Source organism: Leishmania infantum, chromosome 16, assembly GCF_000002875.2.
Source record: "Leishmania infantum JPCM5 genome chromosome 16".
NCBI classification, from domain to species: domain Eukaryota; phylum Euglenozoa; class Kinetoplastea; order Trypanosomatida; family Trypanosomatidae; genus Leishmania; species Leishmania infantum.
In genome coordinates, this window is record NC_009400.2 from 254,827 (window position 1) to 275,679 (window position 20,853).

The 20,853-nt window shown below is 63.0% G+C and overlaps 5 protein-coding genes across 5 annotated transcripts; all 5 read right to left on the bottom strand.

Moving 5' to 3' along the window:
- Nucleotides 1-55: 55 nt before the first annotated feature.
- On the bottom strand, nt 56-1,645 carry LINJ_16_0720 (conserved hypothetical protein; the record flags this gene model as incomplete). Its single annotated transcript, XM_001464523.1, has 1 exon — nt 56-1,645. One exon carries the CDS (start codon nt 1,643-1,645, stop codon nt 56-58), a length of 1,590 nt encoding a protein of 529 aa, XP_001464560.1.
- An 885-nt stretch (nt 1,646-2,530) lies between these two features.
- LINJ_16_0730 (putative cysteine peptidase, Clan CA, family C19) lies at nt 2,531-8,218 on the bottom strand (the record flags this gene model as incomplete). The annotated part of the gene is made up of 1 exon (XM_001464524.1): nt 2,531-8,218. One exon carries the CDS (start codon nt 8,216-8,218, stop codon nt 2,531-2,533), a length of 5,688 nt encoding a protein of 1,895 aa, XP_001464561.1.
- Nucleotides 8,219-9,660: 1,442 nt separating this feature from the next.
- LINJ_16_0740 (conserved hypothetical protein) lies at nt 9,661-11,883 on the bottom strand (the record flags this gene model as incomplete). The annotated part of the gene is made up of 1 exon (XM_001464525.1): nt 9,661-11,883. The coding sequence occupies one exon, from the start codon at nt 11,881-11,883 to the stop codon at nt 9,661-9,663; it is 2,223 nt and encodes a 740-aa protein (XP_001464562.1).
- A 759-nt stretch (nt 11,884-12,642) lies between these two features.
- LINJ_16_0750 (hypothetical protein, unknown function) lies at nt 12,643-14,451 on the bottom strand (the record flags this gene model as incomplete). The annotated part of the gene is made up of 1 exon (XM_001464526.2): nt 12,643-14,451. The coding sequence occupies one exon, from the start codon at nt 14,449-14,451 to the stop codon at nt 12,643-12,645; it is 1,809 nt and encodes a 602-aa protein (XP_001464563.2).
- A 2,841-nt stretch (nt 14,452-17,292) lies between these two features.
- On the bottom strand, nt 17,293-18,285 carry LINJ_16_0760 (putative transaldolase; the record flags this gene model as incomplete). The annotated part of the gene is made up of 1 exon (XM_001464527.1): nt 17,293-18,285. One exon carries the CDS (start codon nt 18,283-18,285, stop codon nt 17,293-17,295), a length of 993 nt encoding a protein of 330 aa, XP_001464564.1.
- Between the last annotated feature and the right edge of the window lie 2,568 nt (nt 18,286-20,853).

Here is a 20,853-nt window from a genome sequence, read left to right on the forward strand (position 1 = left end):
GGGGCGAGCCCCCTCGCTGTCCCACACTTCGTAGGCATCGAAGGGTGAACCGTGTTCAGAACAAGGAGAGGTCAGTTGCGACATTGCGGACAAGGCGCTGCACGAGCTCCGACACCTCGCCGGTGGTCCATCGGCGCTCCGCTGCAGGAAGTACAGAGGACTGGCTTGCTGCGGGGACCTCGGTTGGCGGAGTGTCCCCTGGTTCAGTATGTGTGGCCCCCACCACCCCCGATGCGTTCGCCGTCCCAGCAAGGATGTGTTCAAGAGTGCAGCGCAGCCGGTGAATGAGCACCTGTCGCACAGTGCTCGATGCGACGATCTCAGCGGACGCGGTGTGCGAGAAGTCGACGCCGCCGCCTGTGGTGCGCTGGTTGACGTGCAGCTTCGCCTCCACGTACTCCAGCAAGGCAATCGGCAAGCCGTTGTTGCGCAAGTTCAGCTCTATCAGCGTGTTGTTCAGGTAAAGTGCCGTGACAAGAGGGAACGACGCTACAGCCTCGTGGAAGCCGACGTGGCGGAAAGCCGAAGATGCCATATCGTACTCTGGAGCCGCATTCGAACGTCCCGCCTCCGTGCGGTGAGTCATCATCGCGTCTGAGAAAAGAAAGTAGGTGCCCAGTAGGTTGTGGGAGAGGTCGAGTCGCCGCAGCGGCTGTGCAGCCACGGTCGCGGCTTCTGATGTTTGTTGTCTACAGAGCGCCGATGCGCGACCGCACGCCCTCGAGAGAGCGCGCGGTGCATCTACAGACCGGGCGACAATGAGCTCGGCAAGAGCGGCTATCGCTGGCCCGTTGCGGCTGCCGCTGATGCAGTTGCGACGCAAGTTCAGCACCTCCAGCGAAGGATGCAACTGCAGCGCGGCGCAGAGCAGCGCAAGTCCAGCGTCACGTGAGCCCAAACGGTTGTCCGATAAGTTGAGGGAGTGCAGCTGTGGGCATGATGCGAGCAGCGACGCCAGAGGCCCGCCGTCCGTGAGCGCCGCGCCGCTGAGGTCTAGTAGCCGCAGCGTGCTCGCTGCCCACAATCCAGGAATGGTGGGCGGGTACGACGGCGGGACGGCCAGTGTCGACAACCCCGGTAGATGAGAGCCACCGCCCTCGCATCTGCTAGCTGCCTCTAGGGCCGCTGGCTTTACGGAAGCGGCGGACACTTGTCCGCAAAGGCAGCGCAGCCCAGCGTCGCCAAGAGCGGTGTCGCGCAGCGATAGACTGTGCAGCGGCACGGCAGCCACCAAACTTCGCAGGGTCGCGATCCACTCCGACAAGGGCATCCAGAGACCACCAAAATCGATTGACAGTCCAGCCTCGCCTTTGCTCCTCTTACTGCCATCGTCTTCATGCGGCGCCGTCAGCGATGGCCTCGCGGTCGCCGCCTCGGCATCCCCCTCGCCGCTACGGCACGCATGTTTCGTAGTCGTGGTGGCGAGGGCGCAGTCGCTCCCTGATGAAAGCCGAGGGCGGCTTTGCACCGGCTCCAACGCCTGCAGGACACGAGAGAGCACCACCGGATGCATCTCCACCTCTTCTTCTGTGCAGCAAGTGCCGTACAGAGAGAGCCACGTCCGCGCCTGCGCCACCGCAGGCAGCACCACAACGTCTTGGGCATCGACTGCGATCGGCGCGGATGCGCACGACGGTGATTCCATTTTTTTTATTTGCGTGTGCGTTGCGGCAGCCGCTGGGAACGCATGCGGAGTCGGGGGAGGAGGAGCGGCCGAATTCGACGACTCGCAGACTATGAGTGTGCTGGTGGGTGCGTGATGCGCCGTCTAGCGTCTCGCCGCTCGCCGGGTTGCCCAAGGCTTGCTACGCGATAGATGTGTGTGTGTGTGTGTATTATGGTGAGCTGGCGCAGCGACAGCGTCGTTGCACCGTCGCCAAAGACGGTGTGGGAAGCAAGCGCCCCGCAGCAGAGGGCAGGAAGTCTTTTGTGAAAGCTGTCACCGCCTGAGCAGGCATGCGCGCAGCGCAACAGCCCAAGACAACACAAGCAGTACACATCACGCAAAGCAAAAGGACCCAAGTCAAGAGGGGGGAGTTGATGAAGCGAGTGTACGCAAGATACGTGTGTTTTCGCCTCACCTACGTCGCCTTCACTGGTGTTGGTGGTGGCCATCAAAGACGAGTGCCTCCCACTGAGGCGTGGCGGGTTTCCACCAACACAGCCGCCGAGGTCACATGCTCAGCTAAAGTGGCGCACGCCTACGCACGCTCACGCCATCTCTGCCCACGTAGGTGAATGAGTGAAGGACGAGAGCGAAAATGGGAGATGGAGAGGGGCGCGAGAAACTGCGTGGCTCGTGCCCACCACGAAGTTGGTATGATCTCTCGGTCTGTTTGCGCACGTTGCTCTGCATCGCGCAATCGCTTTCTCGTTGCTGCTCTGAGGATTTCGGCCCCGTTACTGCTGCGGTAGCCGCAGGCGTGGAATCCACCTCACAGCAGACGCACACACCGTGCCGCTCCCTCACGACGCTTCCTGCAGGCCCCAGGCTCCCTCGGCTGCTGTTGCTCTGTGCACCTCGGGGCCTCTACGTACTCGGTAGCGGGGCCTCGCACATCTCACACACCACCATATCAGGTGCATTAAGAAAGGTGCACACAGGACATGGCAAGCCCTGCTCCTCCATGGCGATTGCGGCGCCGACGGTAGGTCCCGCAGCAACGACACCGGCAGCAGCCGCGGTGACAGCGGGGGATGCTGCCATTATGGACCCGCCGTGGCTGCCCTGGAGTCGCGTCTCACGGAAAGCCACCGTGTGCTCGCGGACGACGGACGCAGCAGATGCGTCACCGCAAGCGCCGGCTTGCAGCAGCTCTGGTGGAATCGCCTCCCACTCCTCGTCGATCGCCGCCGTTGTAGCGCACGTCTGCGCGATGATGTCGACCGACTGCACCGAGAGCGTCTCGCCGTCGCGGATGCCCAGCTCCTGAAGCGTGGCTTCGTCGAGCTGCGCAACCTCCGCCGCAGTGGCGGAGGTTGGAGCGGTGCCGCGAGTGTGATGGCCCGACGCCTCCACAGCGTGTGGTGGCGTCGAGCACCGCTTCAAGGGCTTGTTCTTTCCTCGCCCAATCTGCAGCACCTCGGCGGGCACCAGGTATCCGTGCTTCTCGCGCAGGTGAGCACTTATATAGATCTTAAGCTGTCTGAGTGTAGTGTAATAGTGAATCCCCGCAGGGATCACGTCGGCGTCAGTGGCGGTGGTGTTGCTGCCACCTTCCACACTCTTCGCAGCGCTGCTGCCAGTGTGCTGCACCGCGGCCGAGGTCAGCACGCTCACCGCGTCGTAGTAGTTCTTGCGGCTTTTCTTCACATGTATGTTCAGCCTCAACGAGCCATTCACGAAGGACTCGCACTGGGCGTCAAATTTGGCGAGCATTGCCGCGCAGCACTGCGCACAGGTAGAGGGCCACAGTTGGCGCGCACCATTGTGAAAGCGCACCTGAATGACGGCGGCCGCCACGGGAACAGTCTGCGCACGAGACTTCGGCACCGGCGTCGCCGCGGGTGGCGACGGCGTCGACAGGGACGCGGCCGTGCAGTCACCTGCCGCGGCTGCAGAGAGATCCGTCGGCGTCTTCGCTGCCTCTGCCGAGGCCCCATCCTCCGCCGCCTCCGCGTCCACGTCCGTCACCTCCGCACGAGGCTCAGCACCCCCCACTGCCGCCCCAGCAGTGGACGTGCCCGCGACGCCGCCAGCCCGCGACGCCACACGCTCTAGCATGCCCGGCTCACCGTACTGCGCCAACAACGCAACATACTCATCCATCGGCAATATCACCATGGGCGGTAGCCAGCACTGACTGCGGTACTCCGCCTCAGTGGGGCCCGTCGGCGGTGACGTCGGAGTCGGCGCACCGGCCCGCTCCACCCGCACACCGTTCCAGAGCAACTCGGCCCGCTTCGCCCGCGCCCCTTGCCAGAAGCCATCGGAAGGGTTCAGCCACGACACCTCCAGCAGGCTCTCAGAGTGCGCGCACTTGAACTTTTCGAAGGAGATTCGCGGCAGTACCAGTAAAGGCTCGCCGTCCGCATCATCGCCGCCTTTGCTGGTGTCAGACTTGTTGTCCTCGCTCTGCATCGCCGCGTACCACCGCGCCACCCACCACGTCGGCACACAGCCATACGTGACGGTGCAGTCTGGCACCGTCTGCGCCGTCATTTTCTCCAGCGCCTCCTCAGCGTAATACAAGCGTCCCTCAAGCGTCTGCGGCTCTGGCGGTGCCGCTGCTGCAGTTGCCGTTTCTGACGGCGCCGGAGCCACAGGCGAGGAAGGGACGTTCGTTGCGCTTGCACCCCGGCCACCACTACGGCCGCCCCCACTGCGCCGCATCGTCACGCGCGCATTCCAGGCGGCGTCGTGCTGCCGCTTCTTCATCAGTGCTGTGCGCAGTCGCTGCACCTCGCTTGACTGGTGGGCTACTCGCTGCTGGTGCGCCTCTGCCCACTTCTTCACGTACTCACGGTACTCGCGCTCGCCGTGTTGCTTGAAGAAGAGCCGATTCGGGTGCTGGGCAGCGAGCAGCTGCTCCTCGTTCTCCGCCCCGGTAGCGAGCAGCAGCTGCGCGACCCCAGAGGGACAGGTCATGGCTCCGGCAAGCCACAGCGACGGGTAGCGCTTGCGCTCCTCCATCCTCTTCATGCGCTGCTGGTGGCGCGAGGTCAGGTGCTGCACGCTTGACTGCATGCACTCCTGACACGTCGTGCTCGTTTCCGAGGCAGGGATGAGCGGAAGAAAGAAGTGTTCCACGTCATCCTCGTTCACGCTCCAGTGCGGGTTCGACGTGCGCAGGACACCAGAGCGATGCGCCATCGTGAGCACCTCCACAAAGCGGTGCACCCAGTAGCGTCGCAAGGAGTCTGGGATAGCCACGGCGCTCTGGCCAGGGCGCAGGGCACCGTGCGGGCATAGCAGCTGCGCCGACAGGTTCAAGTCGCCGCGGTCCACGTCAAGGGCGGCCAGGCTGAACGGGTGGTCAGCTTTCGCTAGAGACGTCGAGACAGTCTCGGGCACCGCAGGAGACGCCGAAGAAGAGGCGGAAGAGGCGGGGGCGGTCACCGCTGCTACCATGGACGACGTCGACGCCGGCGTCGCCGGCAACGGCGGCGGCGCCACACGTGCCTCACGCATAACCAGCACACCCGTGTAGCCTTCGGCCTGCCGCACGCGTCCCCAGCCAAGCTGGCTCGTGTAGAACGAAGCCCACGCCTCAACGACGGTCTTGCTGACGAGCACGCGCTGCTGCTGCCCATCCCCCCTCTTCTCCTCAGCCTCCTGCTGCTGCGTGCTCTGTGTAAGTGCAGTTGGCGTGACGGCTCCGGGCCCAGCACCGCTGTCGCCCTCGTCTCCTTCCTCGCCTGCAGCGTGCCTCTTCCGCCGCTCCGCCTCTTCCCAGGCGCGGGTGAGGATGATCTCCGCCTCCTCGTCCTCCGTCGTGCGCGACGCGAGCGCCTGCACGCCGGCGGCCATGGCCGCGACACAGAGCGGGCACAGGTTGGCTTCCATGAGGGTGCAACACGACTGAGTGCCGCAGGCGGCGCCGCCGCCAGCCATCGACTCGCGCAAGCGGGCCGTCATCGGCGCCTCCGGTGTGGAGGGCGATGCAGGTCTGTCGCCGTTCGCCGCCACTGTCAACGGCGAGCCGCAGACAGCGAGAAAACGGCTCAGCTTTTCGTACGCGGATGCCGATACCACCTTGTAAGATGCCCACGGCAGCACACAGCCGTGCGCACAGGTTACCGAGGGCAGCGCTTGCATCAGCGAATACTGGCGCACCTGCTGACGAACCTCTTCAGCAGTCTGCATGTGGCCGTGGCGGAGGGGGCCGACCGTGGCAGTCACCACGGTCCCCTCAACCGCGGCGCTAGCGCCACTGCCCGAGGCGCCCTCCTCGTGCCCGACAACAATGGGTTTCCCGTCAACACCAGCAGCACCGCTCGCAAGCGCAGAGTTGGCACTGTCGCCCGCAGGGCCTGAGACGGCGTCCAAGTCCCTCTTGCTGCGCTTCAGCTTCGACTCGGCACCGCTGCCGAGCGCCGCCGCGTCCACGTAGGCAGGCAAGAAGAAGCGGCCGAAATGCTGCAGCCAGCGGGTGGGGAGCACGTAAAGCGACGGTGTGGCCGTCGTCGTGGTCGATATCCATGCCGGGGCACTCGAGGCGTTCGTGGCACTCTCAAACACAGCCTTCGCGGCGGTGGCCCACAAGTCGAAGAGCGCCGCTGCCTGCGCGCGCTGCTCCATCCAGTCGTGGCGCTTGGTGAGGCAGTCATCATTCACGCGATCAACGTACTGGCGCAAGTACACAGGGTACTCCGCAGGGGTGGGGGTGGCGCTGGTGGACGGAACGGCAGCGACGGGCTGCAGCTGCGGTGGCTTGCCCGTGCTGGGCGGCGCCGACACCGACGTAGAGCGTGGAGATGAACACGATGTGGCGATGCGGTGGTACACGAGCAGGTAAGCGTCTGGCGACGCGCCGCGCTGCCCTTGGTAGCGGTTCAGCTTCGACACCTCTGCGTCGTTAAAGTTCAGCCACGAGCTGCCTCTGCTACCACCGCTGCTGCCCGGCTCCGCCGAGGCGCCGGAGACCTTGCCGTGGTAGGTGTAGTGGCCTGATACGGCAGTGTCGCCGAGGTGGTTCACAACACCGCGCAGCTCGTATAAGTGGTGGTCCTCGCTCTCCTCTGGCGCCACGCTCTCACCACCGGCGGCTCTAGACGTGATGTTCCGCTTCTGCTCGTGCCACTGGCGCATGTACGTCGCCATGTCCAGCTGAAGAGGAAAGGAGGTGGTGGTGGTCACCTTGTGTCGCTGCAGGGACTGCAGGTCAAACTCGAAGCGGTTCCAGTGGATCACGAGCACGTCAGGCAGCGTCCGCATATACTGTAGCGACGTAGCCACCGCCGTGTGGCCGCACTGCTCGCACATGAAGCCGTCCACCGCCTCCGGCTTCGAGAACTCCGACAGGGAGTCCTCCAGGGTGGGGCAAACAGGCAGCGAGAGATACAGGAACGGCTCCGCTCGCTTGGAGGACCGGCCGCAAGATCCACACTGCCGGTCGTACAGCAGCGTTCCGGAGAAGGTGCTGGTGACGGCAGCCTTCACCGTTGGGCCGCAATGGCACCGCAGCCAGTCCAGCAGCAAGGTGAAAAACTCCTGCGCGTCCTGCTGCACCTTCACGTCAAGGGAAAGGTACGTGGCGAACGACTTCGGGTCCGCGCCGGCCCCTTCGCGGCTGAAGGCCATTAATGCAAAGAGCTCCTTGAGCCCCGACTCGGCCAGCTGGTTAACACCGGTGCCTCCCTGCGCCTCTCTGATCGCCACGCAGTGATGGTCGTGCGCTGCGGCGTCGTCGTTAAGGATTGCGTGGCGCACCCGGGCAATGCTGAAGATGAGCTGTAACACGGCGCTGAAGTAGCACGTGTTCATCAAGTTGCGCACTCCACGCCACAGGCAAGGGAAAGCCGGGTCACTCATGACGGTGATCTCGGTGGCGTCGCCGGCAGCAGTCGCGCTTCCTGCTGTCTCTGCTAAGTCTTCGCGAGTGCTCTTCGTGGCTCGCGCTCCGCCCCGTTCGCGCCCCGTCGAGGCGGAGGATGACGACGCGGCGTCGGCATTCGCCGCCGTTACGCCGCTGCCCTTCACCGCGGGAAGCGGCACCACGTACGGGCCGTTCCCCATTAACGTCTTCAAGCAGTCCTCGCGCGTGGCAGCGTCGCTGCCGAGCAGCTGGAGCCCAGCCACGCACCGCGGCGACGCCGTGCAGTTCAGCAGACGCTCATTCTTGGTTGTGTGCTTCGTCATGCATGGCGTGTTCAAGCGGTACGCCTTGCGTATCAGTGCAGGTGACAGGACCGCGCGCAGTGCCTGCATCTCTTCGGAGAGCGCGCTGCGCTCCATGGGTTTCAGAGACGGCTGATTAGCCACTGCCTCCCCGATGGAGTTCGGAGAGGCAGCATGGGAGTATCCATCCATACTCTCCACCGCATCCACATCGATCAGCGTACGACCACCCTCCACTGTTGCTCCCGATGCCTTGACAACCGACGCGATGGGAGTGGCACCGGCGGCCGTAGAGCGTGGCGGTGGAGCCAGAATCCCCAGCAGCTCCTGCCGGGGGGTGTAGTGAGCACGCGCACATCCCTCGAGCACCTCCGACGCCCAGAGATCCCCCACACCTAGCTGAGCAGCGGGCGCCGTCCCGGTCACGCAAGCGCTCATGAGTGCGATGCGCTGTGGGGCAATCACGGAGACAATCAGAGGTGCAGGTACGGAGGAAGACGGGGACGAGAGAGGCGGCAAGAAGGCAAGACGACAAGCGCGAGGGCGATGGGGAAGGAAGAAAGGGGGTGGGGGCCGTCAGGGAAGAGCGCTACAGCAACCAGAGCAGCGGCCACCAATCACGAAAGGAAAGGGACGAGAAAGCAGCAGCGACACCTACGCGCTCCAACGCGTGAGACCAACGAGAGAGGGAGGGGGGAGACGACAGAGAGAGTAAAGCGAACGGTTCATCGAATTCGTGTGCCACATCTCACAGGGCCGATGGCGGTTGTGGGAGGTGTAGAGAGCGAGGGGAGGAGAGCCACTGGGTCGCCGCCACCAATGACACCTTCAGCTCTTCTTTCTTCGCGGTGGCTAAAGTTGGGATCCGAATAAGCAAGCGTCTACGGCCGTGCATGCGTGTGCTCGTCGAGTGCAGAATTGTGTGCTGGGGGATGCTTGGATTAAGCTACTCGTAGGCTCTTATCAGCCCCCCCCCCTCGCGCGCTGTCGATGAACACAAGGGAGGGAAGATGGGGGGAGGGGGGGGTGCCGCAACTACGTCCTCCGTCTCTGTCGGCAAGAGGCTGTAAGGAAGGGAGAGGATGACGTGTCGCGCTACGGACGGCGCACAGACGGCGATAAGCAACAACCAGAAAACAATCTTTCCAAGGTAATGTCTTCCACTGCTTGTGTCTGTGTGCCGACCACCTTCTCTCCCCTTCGGTCTGATGCAGCCAGGCAGGGAGGGGGCAGGAGGAGAGTCGTGTTGCGGGCGAGATGGCGACTGAAACCGCACAAACAGAATGTGCGAGAGAAAGAGGGACGGCGGTGGAGTCAGGAGGGCGACGACATCAAGCGCACGAGTGACACAATGCAGGGCGGAGAGACAGAGAACATTGCAGAAGAAGCGTAGGTACAGAGCGCCGCCTCCACAGCAGGCATGCTCGTGCACGTGCACGCAACAAGCTCTCCTGCGCCTCCACCCCCAACAGGTACGTAGGATTCCAGCGCACGATACCTCTTCTGTTGTGTTTTCAGCGTGCCGCGCATCAAGTCCTCCTGTGTCTGTGGACGTTCATGTAGAAAGAGGAACTCACGGCCGTGCGAAAGTGTGGCACCCGTTTCGTCTTCCCCTGTCGCATCGACTGCGACTCCCTCCGCGTACGGAACGGACTTGGACAGAGAGCGCGAGGGTCAGCCGGTCAGGACAAGGAGACTCCTTTTCGAAGCGACGCCACATGCTGATGCGTACGCTGTGTCGCCAGCGGGGGTCGTGGGCGTCCCCCAGCGCTGCGCGGAGCAGGCCGGGCTGCCGTTTTTCCTTTTAGAAGAGAGCAACCACCACGCCCCACACTCCGCAACGACGCAAGAGCATCACCAACCGCGGCGCGGCGACTCGCTCACGCCAGTAGGGTGAGTAGTGGGTACTGGTCCGACACGGAGCAGCGCACGCGAGAGCTCACCCGAGCCTGTCGCGGTGACGAGAACGACCCCTCCCCAACTCGTGTTGCCTGGGACGCAGCGACAGCTGCTGCTGCACCCTCTCCCGGTTCGCCCTCGGCAGTCGCAGACGGCGTCAGCATGGCGGACTTCTGCGTGTTGTACTGAGCTGTGATGTACCGTGTATGCCATGCCTGCTCGGCCGCCGACAGCTCCACCTCCACTGTGGGTCGCAGTACCACTACTCGACAGTGGCGATACTGCCGGAGGAAAGGGTGAGCGGAGAGGTGTCCGCTTCGCGAGGCCGGGCCACGGCGCACCCAGCGGCGCAGCAGACAGCGCTGGAACCGCCCCGCGACCTCCGGCATGCCCACAGTGATGTCGCCCGACGTGCAAACGTCATCATGACCGTCCTCTGCCGCGCGACGGCACTCCGCCGCTGAAGAAGCCGCCACGCTGCCATCACGGTGTTCAGCGCCCTCAAAAAATCCGCCTCCGCATGCAGAAGAAGAGCGCAGTTGCCACGAACCCGTCGCACTGTCCCTAGAGGCGGTGAGCGGGATCGGTGTGCCGACCGGAGCGTCCGCGGCTACTGCAACAATGGTGGTGCTTGTCGTCTCCGTGGTTTTGCCGCTCGTCGTCCCTGCGGCAGCCGCACTCCTCAGAGCGCCATCGGTTGTTGGGGGCTGAGGTGGAGGCGGCGGCAGCGGCCTTCTGACCGTCGCCGCGGCCTCATCCATGCGCATGAGCCTCTGAATCGCCTCCGATGATGCTACGTTGCGAGAGGGCTGAAAGTAGAAGTAGTTCGTCGCGTGATCAACGCGGTGCTGCGCGCACGTGTTTGTTGTCCGCTCCTGTCCCGCCGGCGACCCTGCCCGCACCCACGTGTCCTCGAAGCCAGGGACGTGCTCGCGTGCGCCGGTGAAGAGGTTGCCGACCAGCACGTCGGGCCGCACATGGTGATACACCCAGTCAAGCGCCATGGCACGGTGTGCATCCAGCTGACCTGGGGCCCGTCCGTGTCGCTTGGCGGCAGACAGAGACGATGGCCGTTGCGTCTGCAGCGTAAAAGGACTACCCTCGGCGCTGACCGCAGCGTCGGCTAGCAGACCCTCTGTGTTCGTGCCGAGACTCTTGCCGCGGTAAGAGAGGTCCAGAGTAGTGAGAACGCAGCGGTGGCACGGCGAGTCAGCCTCGCTGCCGACTGGGTCTGCGCCGCCCTGCCTCGCTGCCGAGCTCGTTTGGTTGCTCGTCTCAGATGAGGCGATGTCCGAGGTGGAGGCATCGCCCTTCGAAGTGTGCGGGGGCAGCGTGGCAGAGGTGCGGCTGCGCAGCTCCACCGTGAGGCCGGCACCCATGCCAGGAAGCAGCTGAGCGTCCCAGACAGAGCCCTCCTTGATGAACAGCTGCACTTCGCCGCAGCGGCCGTTTCGAGCACGGCCGACAAGACGGTAGCGGCACGAGGGCGAAGAGGCGGGTGGGAGCGTCAGGGAGCTTGCGGCATGTGCAGGGGCGTCCGTGGTTGGTGGCTGCTGCTCATGGCAGTCTGCATTCAGTGGTGCCTCGGTGGTTACAGGTGCTACTGGTGCAGCTGACGCTGATGAAGTCGGCGAAGCGCTGCTTGGTCGCTGATGTTGCAAATCGCGTGCGAGATCGGCGCAGTATATGCGAAAACGCCTTTCCGGTGCCGGCCTCGGTGGCTTCGCTACGATGCCCTCGTCAGGACCGTTGATGAGCGCCTCCGCGAGTTCTGGGGTGGAGTCTTGAAGAGCGACCACGTCGGACGCAGCGGCCCGGATCGTCTCGCACACGAGTGGAATGCGCTCCTCCATAGACAGGCGGCGCCTGCAACGGTGATGGGTATGGCCTGAGCCGTCCACCGCCCACGACAGGAGAGACAGTGGAGGCGGAGGTGGGACGCGTGGTGGCCGTGCCGTGGCCGGTGGTTGCGACGGCGACGACTTCGGCATGGACGTCGTCTCGTATGGCGGTGGTGGTGACGTCGCAGTAGATGAGGTCGCTGTTGATGCATAGCAACACGCAAGCACCACCGCGCTGAGGCCACCGCAAGGGCGCGCAGCACAGGTGCGCCTGAACAACGCAGCGAGGCCATGCGTCTCGCAAACGTCATGGCTGCGGGCGCGGTGCGTGGCTCGAGCACGATGGAGTCGCTGTCTGAGCATGCCACTGTCGTTGTTCCGGTGTGCGTATGTGTAGGCGTCCGTGTCTGTGTGTGTGCGCGCGCAACGACTGGGCATCAAAGGTGAAAAAGGAAAGGCAGGTTGCGACAGCGAGCGGAGACACGGATGCAACTCCCTTCACCGTGCAGCCAAGCACAGGGAGACACGGGCACGCGCGAAGAGGTGGCGGGTGGGCGCCAGAGAGGTGAAGCGGCACCGGCGGAGGCACTTGTCGACACAACGGAAGAAAGGAAAACGAATGAAGGGAAGGGCGAGGAGGTAACGGAGAGAGATGTTGTGTAAGGAGTGCTACCCATCTTGTGCGTCAGTGGTGTGTTAGCGTCCGCTCAGGTGCCCACACTGTCGCACTCCACCCACCCACCCACCCACACACACACACACACACCTCGGAAGAGACAGACGGCAATGCGCTGCTTCCCCACCTCCCCCTTCCCCTTGCTCTTGCTCACAGGAAGGGCGCCGCCGTGTATGCCACGCGCCTCTCGCATGAGAGGCACGTTCGTCGACCTACAGAACGCGAGGAAGCGGGGAGAGAGGGTGGGACATGCGCGGCACAGCAGCGGCCTCTGCAGGTTTTCTGCAGGGCATTCCCCCCTACACGCAACAGCCGTGAGAGGCACCCTACGGCGTCAACAAGAGAAGCAGGCATTGAGAAAGAGAGAGAGACACGCGCACAAAACGTGCCTCGTTGGGGAGCAGGCGCGCACACGTCACCTCTCGAAAGGTAGAGCGGGTGTTCTTCTAGGTGCTTGCGGTGCTGCGTTGCTGCCGCTGAAGGAGCTCCTCCTCCATTCGACGTCGCGCACGGGTCGCACAGGCGGCCACGCGATCGGCAGTGAACCAGTTAACCACACACGCCGCATCTGCAGCATCGTTCGATGACGACGCTGCGCTGCGCCGCCGCACCTGCAGCTGCTGCTGCTCGCTCGTGCAGCCCCCCAGCAGCTCTTCCAAAAAGAGTGCTGTGCCCTCCTCCTCGCCTCCCACGTGAAACATGTTCTGCGCGCTGTCACTGAGGCAGCGCGGCTGCTGGTGCTGCTGCTGCTGCCGCACCACCCCGCCCCTAGTGCTGTCTGCCGAAGTCGAGCCGGCAACAGCAGCGCGCTCGATGTCGGCCAGACGCGCCGCAGCGCCGTCTTTGGGTGAGAGGGAGATAAACTGCATAGGGGGAAAGGCTGTCAGAGGGGCGTCGACCGATTCCGGCATATCGCCGAAGGCAAGCGCTTGAGAGAGCTCAAACATCAGCTGATGCTGCTCATGCTGTGCCAGCAACCATCGCACGCACGTGGCCTTGTCTACGCCATAGCGATGTAGGCACACGCTGTTTGGCTGGCTCTTCAGCTCTAGCCCAGCAGCCTCGAGGCGTTGGCGGGCCCCCGCGCCTGCCGCGGCGCACCGGGGGCAGCAGTGCCAGCTCCGAGAAGTTGCTGAGGGATTATCCGATGATGAAGAGCCCACCGCGGGAAAGACTTGGTCAAAGAACTGCATGGGAATGCCCATCACAACCACCTGCGCGACGGCGGCGCCGTCAGCCACTGTGCCGTCTGCTCTTGGTACAGGCTGCGCGTCCACCAGCGCGTCGCCGGTTTCCTGGAGAAAGAAGCCGTGCTGCGCGAGGGCAGCGGGACTGAGCACGTTCGACGCCGCAAAGCAGACATGAGGCGTGCCCGCGTCAGAGCCGGATGTGTCATCGCCGCCATGAGGAGCCGTCACGTGCACCTCGGCCAAGAGTTGCTGTAGAAGGTCCGCAAAGACGCTGTGATACTTCGTGCTCAGGCAGGCAGCGAAGAAGTCCTTAGCGCGAGCCGCATCGTGGCCGCAGACGTGCGAGGCGTGCTCAAAGAAGCGGACGAGAGCTTGGCGGCCCTCATCTCTGGCAAGCATGCACGCCGCAGCGTCCATCGTCGCTAGCCTACTGACTGCGCTGTTCGCCGCGGCCTGCGAGCCTGCAGCATCTGGAGCGGCGCCTTGCTCGCGGTACTCTCTCCACTCCTCCAGTGCCACTCCGGCGGGCGGCACCATGGCCGCGGCCACAGCAGTCTCGCCGTTGCACAGCCCAGCGCCCTCATCAAAGGGCGAAGGGTGGGGCGCGGAGGGCACGCGCCAGTGGGGGTGCAGCCGGTCCATGTCAGACCACACAGCCTCCCATGGACGGCTTCGAAATAGCGCCGCTCCTGTGAAGCCGCATAGGTACAGGGTACCAGGAGCATCCGAAGAGTCGATGGGCGGAGAGGGGCCGGGTGGAGCGCCGTTACCATCAGCCGCAGTCGCACCGGCAGCGGCGGCGGCGGCCCCCAACCGAAATAGCGCTGGCGCTAGATCCGGGTACAGCTGCGACCACACGCGTTTGCCAGCCGTGGACACGACGCAGAGGGTTCCACCACACTCTAGAAAGAGCCGAAGCCACGGCAGGCAGCTCTTGTAGCGAGCACCGTAGCCCAGTCCGGTCTGCATACAGTACGACAGGGTCAGGTACTTGCCATGTGCTCGGGTCGGCGTGGGGGTGAGGGTGCCGTCCATGTCGGCCACGATCCAGTGGCCACGGAACATGATAGTCCTCTCGGCAGCGATGGTGAAGTGGCTAGGGAGCTGCTGACGCCGTCACTCGTGTGTGTGTGTGTGTGTGTGTGCGTGCGTGCGTGCGTTTGCCCTCTCTATCCACCCCTTTACCCGCTGCCCTACCTCCCTTCGCGCCACCGCTGCCAGGGAACAGGTGCGAGGGCCCCGTGACGCCGGAAATTTGACCAGGCAATCAAAGCCCCGTAAGACGAAGGAAAAAGTAAAGAAAGCGTGAAGAAGAGCGCTGGGCTCAACGATGGCGATGAGTCCTGCCAGGGTCGCGTACCCGTGTAGAAAGGTGGGGGGTGTAAGAGATGCTGTCCGTAGTGCGTGTCTCTCTCCGTGTCTACGTGCATGAAGTCACCGTACTGCAGCGGCAGGGCAGCTTACTGGTGTTGCGTCACCAACTCCTCCCCTCCCTCTTTGGTGCCCTTCCTCTGTGCACGCGTCGATGTAGATCTCTAGCAAGCGGTGCGCTGATGGCCAACGACGCAAACAAGGGCGAGGGCCCCGCAGGAAGACAGGCGACGTGATCAAGAGAGTGAGCCACACGACGCGGGTGGGTGGCAATGGCGAAAAAAGAGAGCCGATTGATTGCAAGAGATGGGGAAGAGGAGACACGCGACACCCACAGCTGAAGGCGTACTTGGTAGTCGCAGCAGCGGTGATGCTCTGCACATGTTGCGCGTGCATCGCTGCACCGCTGCGGCCCACATGAGATACAGAAAGGAGCGAAGGGCAGAGGGATAGTCGCACGGACGTGGGCGTATCGCCCTTTTTCTGCGTGTGTCTCTCTCGATGTGCGCACCGTTGTTATCTTCTGTTGCCCTGTGCGCTCAGTGCGCGCTCGCCCCAGCGCCCAGACATCTCCACCTCTTTAAGGAGGGAGGAGGAGGGGAAGTGGACATTTTTCATGCGTGTTCCTCCGTTGCTGCACTCGGCACCCTCACCTTGTCCCCCTCGCGCCACCATCATCACTACCCCCTCCCTCCCTCCCTCCCTCCTCTCCTCCGAGCATGCATGCCGGTTTTCATGCTCTCGCGCCTACCATTTCCCTTCCTCGTGTGACAGTGGTGATGTATCTGCCGGCCGGCCCATCGACCGAGCACGCGGGAGAGCGAGGAGAAAAGAAAGATGAGTACTTTCAGCGTGCGTGCGGGCGGGCGGGCGCCTGAAGATGTATATATAGCGTGTGATCACCAGATGAAAAAAAAAGGGCTCACTGCCTTCCTCCCCCCTCCGTCCGCCGCACATGCGCAGATGGCGAAGGGACAGTGAAGCCAACGAGAACCAACTATGCATAATAGAGAATGTATGGGATGGGGGGAGGGGTTGAGGCGAGTGGTGTTTGTACCCGCGCACACACGCACACGCAGACGTGGCGGCGCTCAGCGGTATGCCCCCTCCCCCGCCTCAAGCCCTTTTCTTTTGCGCCGGCATGCCTGTCGTGCCCAGCAACGCTGCCCCCACCCCCACCCGCCCCCACTGTTCATATACTGAGCAACGGAAAAAAAGTCGAAAGAAAGCATCGGTCTGCCTCGGAGCAAGACGAGTAAGAAGCTGGAAGGAGGGCAGCAGACAACATCTACGTCCTGAGATGGTCATAGGGAGAGCAGGATCAGCGAGGTGCAGGCGGTGGTAGAGACGGCAAGGACACGGCAACGCACCTACGTCACACCGGATCCTTTCGATCGCTCGCACACGCACACGGCGAGGAATACGACGCCGTAGCGGCCACGACTATGCCCACGAAAACAACGGATACAATGTTCCCCTTTCTGCAGCGTGAGGCCATGCCCCACCCACCCCCTCTGCCGCACAGCACGCGCTCAACGCCACACTGCCCCCGGCCCCTCCTGCCACGGGCCCCATCGCGGGATGCGAAGCAGCCTTGGGCACACGCGGCACAGCAGCGCGCCGACTCGGTCATCAGGGAGCACGGCCCTCGCGACTCAAGCTCTACCCACCAACAGCCGTCTCGCAGACTGCTCCGACGCCACGCAGCCCAGGACCTGACCGCCGACATCTGTAGCGATACGTCGCTCTGACCTCGCCATGTCGCAGGTGCCTGAGCCTGTCACCGCCGGAGGTGGTTCGGCGTTTGGCAGGAATAGGGGTGGGGGCTGCTGCTGGGCCTCCTCCCACACACAGAGTTGAGGGGGCACTGGGCCCTGAGAAACCACGCGCTGAGAGAGGTGTGCCTCTCCTCCTCATCACCAGGGGAGAACATCGCGGTGAAAAACGAAAGCAAGAAGACAAGTCGCTTGCTCACAAACATTTTGAATGGTGCAATGCCTCTCCTCTCTCTCCCGCCCTCGGTGTAGGTGCGTGTGTTTGAGGATGCTCGCCAGCGTGGCATCACAGCCGCATGCACGCGTGCCTCCAGCCTGCACCGCTGTGCTCGATCTGCGCGGTACTGTGTGCGACTGCGGGCCGTATCGGCCATCCGATTGTGTGTCTCTCTCTCACCTATGCGTGTCCGCGTGCGTGTGCTGTAGAGCAGCATAGCAACTCGTCGACGCCCTACGCGAGGTGTAGACGCACGGTGTCGTGGCGGACTGTTGAGAGACGCGAGTACGTGCTGATGGTGCAGCGCCGTCTATCCCCTCTCCCCCTCATCACCACCTCCCTCCGCGAAGGGGGAGAGAAGCAGGAAAGGCTGCGTGGGCGCCGTGTTGTGCAACGTCCGACGGGGGAAGGTAGAGGGAGAAGGGGTAGCGCAAGAGCGGTTGCAAGTCACGTGAACCTGGCCGATCGCGAACTACACCCCTTCCCTCTCTCCAGCCGCACCCCGCCACCACTGGCACATACGAGCCCACGCGCTTGGTTCATTTACAGCTTCTCACGGATGGCGTTCGTCAGCTTCACTGTGTCCTTGTGGAAGTTGCGGATGCCCTCGGAGAGCTTCTCGACGGCCATCGGATCTTCATTGTGCATGAAGAGGAAGTCCTCTCTCGACAGCTCTGGCAGTTTCTCCACCTCCGTCACCTTGTCGGGGTGGAGCTTGCGGACGACGTTGCCTTCACTGGCTGCCAGCTCCTCCAGTAGCGAGGGGGAGATGGTGAGCTTGTCGCAGCCGGCCAGCTCCAAGATCTCCTCAACGTTGCGGAAGGAGGCGCCCATAACGATGGTCTTGTAGCCGTGCTTCTTGTAGTAGTTGTAGATCTTAGTGACGGAGACAACACCGGGGTCGGCCGCGCCGACGAAGCAGTCCGCCTTGGCCGGCTCCGCCTTCCTGTACCAATCAAGGATGCGGCCGACGAAAGGCGAGATGAGGGAGACGTTCGCCTGTGCGCACGCGACCGCCTGAGCGAACGAGAAGAGCAGCGTCAGGTTGCAGCAGATGCCCTCCTTCTCCAGCGTACGAGCGGCCTGGATGCCCTCCCAGGTGGAGGCCAGCTTGATGTAGATACGGTTGCGGCTGATGCCAGCCTCCTCGTACATCCGAATAAGAAGGCGCGCCTTGTCGATCATCTTTTGCTCATTGAAGGACAGCTTCGCGTCCACCTCGGTGCTCACGCGGCCCGGCACGACCTTCAATATCTGGATGCCGAAGCTGACCGTCAGCTTATCAAGCGCGAGGGCCACCAGGTTCTCGTCGTTGTCATCGCTTGTGTAGTGATCACTGTGCCTGCTGATGTTTGCCCTGGCGTAATCGATAGCCTCCGTCAAGAGGTTCGCGTATTCGGTCATCTGTGATCCGGCCAGCACAAGTGATGGGTTCGTCGTCGCATCCTCCGGCCGGAACTTCTCCATGAGACTGAAGTTCGCCGTATCGGCGACGACAGTTGTCATCTCGCGGAGTTGCTCGAGTCGGTTCGGCATGGTGACCCTTTTTGTGCCCCTGTTGCTGCGCAGATGCGTTTGCGTGCGTGTCGGCGTGTGTGTGTGTGTGTGTGTGTGTGTGTGCTTCGCTGCGGAGGAGGGGGGACGAATATATAGGAGTTTTATTGGGCGGCGTGTGGATGAATGGGAGTGTGGGGCTGTCACGGCCACGACGCAAAACACGAGAACAGCAGTGGTATGGCATGCACGAAGGTGGTTTGGACGTGGCAGTGCGCAGGCGCGTGTGAGTGAGTGATGGAAAGGGCGAGGCGGCGTTGCGTGGAGAGGGGTAAGAGTCGGCGAACAGCAAGAGCCAAAAGGAAAACAAGATGAAAGGGACGAGGAGTGAGGAATAGCCACCGTCGTAGCAACAGACGAGCGAGAGACAGCCGTGGGCATCATATTAGGCTTTTGGGAGGTGTAGGGGAGGCTGAGTGTTTCAGTAGGGAGTGAAGAAGATTAGGAGCGGCCTGAGGGAGGCGCTCAGGCCAGTATATGGAGAGGGGGAGTGGAGGGACTGCAGGTGAGCGCAGTAGGTTGCCCTTTTCTTATCCTCCAGCCATCCGGTGCGTTAGCGAGTGGGTGAGCGCCCCTGCACCCTCCCGTCACCTGCAGCGGGCCTTCTCTAGTCGATGTGCCTTGCCAGCCCTCCCCACCCCACCGTTGTCGCGCTTCGATGCCACTTCTGTGTCTGCCCGCATGCTCTCGTTGATATTCCTTTGGTTTTGTTCTGCGTAGGAAGACAGAGAGAGAGAGCGAGAGCGAGAGCGAGCGGGAAGAGCAAAGACCGCCTTGGTACCGTCTGACTCCTCCACTCCTGTGTGTGTGCGTGTGCGTGTGTGTCGCCTCCGACTGTCTCCTCTCTCTTGCTCGCCCTTTAAAGTTCTAGAAATGAATATAAACGAAAGGAGGCATGCGTGCGCCTGTGCCGGTGTGTCGGTGTGCGTGTTCGACCCCAGCATGAGAGCACGTGAAAGCAAAGCAAAAAGAAGAGGCGTCAACACGCTCATGCGCGCACACACACGTGGTGACCAGTCTACTCCGCAAGAGCGATCGTGAGACGGACGCGCGCGCGCATGTCATCATCTCTCCCCTAACACCCAGTCATCCACGCCCATTCACACTCGCATTCCGTTGCGAGATGCACATCAAACAGCAGCAGCGGAGACAGAGCGAGGGGCACTACAAGTAGCCACATGAAGAGACGTACGAAGTTGTTTGCGCAAAACCGAGAGAGGAAAAAGCGTGCGTGCGTGTGTGCGCGTGCGCATGCCTGCCTGCCCAGCACACAAGCAAAAAGAGAATAAGAAACGCCAAAGTGAGGATGAGGGGGGAGGAGGAGGAGGAGGAGGAGAGAACACAAGAAATGAGAAGGCAAGTGCATGCGCACACACCTGCGTGCACCAGAGCCTCACGCCCCCGCCCAGCAGATACAAGAGAAGCTTAGGAAGGGAAAGTGCAGAGAAGGTCGGGCGGCGGCGTCGGAGAGGTGAAGAGAAGAGGGGCGGCTGTGCCTGTGTGACTGTGTGCATCTCAGTTCCCTTGCCCGCATTACCTCTTTTGGATGTGCCTTGACGGTGCGCCCCCGGGCCTCCTTGTTTCTTCGGGGGGAAGAGGAGGAGGCTCCCTGTCCTCGTCGGAAAGTATTGCTGCAAACCGTAGGAAGCCTCGCTCTTGCCGTCTCTCGAACTCTCTCTTCTCTCCCCTACTCCCCCTCTCTACAGGTGAGAGGGCTACACTGACACGGAATTAGGGGGAGGGGGAGGGGAGGCATGCATGGGCACTGGCAGGCAGGGAGCAGATAAGGACAGAGAGAACGGGGGTGGATGGGGTGAGGAAGAAGAGGGGGAGAGGTGGCATTCTTGTGTCGAGAGGCTTCTCAGCGGAAAACGGTGAAGGGAGAGGGCACAGAGCGAAGAAAGGGTAAGAGAGAGGGCGAGGGGGTGGCAGGATCGACACCGAGGCGAAAGCGTGCACACAGAAGAAAGGAAAGGAAAAAAGCGAGTGTCGTGTGTGGAGGGAGGGGGAGGGGAGGTGCGGGACCGGGGAGAAGGAAAAGAGAAAGCGCGCGCCTGCGGGGGTGAGACAGCGGCACTCGCGCTAGACGAAATGCAAACAACGCGCCAAAACAAGCGCGGGCGACGCATCATACGCTCGCACCCTCCAAAACCGGCGTTGGGGGGCGTACGCGCGGGGGAGGGGGGCGGTCCCTTGTGCGCATTGCGGTTGCCGGTGTCGGCGCTCCTCGGCAGCGACGCCATCACTTGCGACACACAAACACGCAGGATGCCATCGACGTCAAGGCGGTCTCTTGATCACCGTGAGGGTAAGCACGGCGCAGCCGACGCCAAGGCGCCGACATCCTAGCTCGCGGAAGGACGACGCTGCTCGCTAGCGCCTGCGCGCAGCGCTGCGGTCGTCGACTGCGGACTCTTACTCGCGACGACTGGGCCGTCGCGAGTGCGGCCGGGCCTCAGTGCTTCATTGGTGCTCTCAAGGCTTCCCGTTTCCATGTCGGTCTGCCTCGTCGTGGCTGGAGAGTCCGGCAAGCTGAAGGCCGCCGACGGT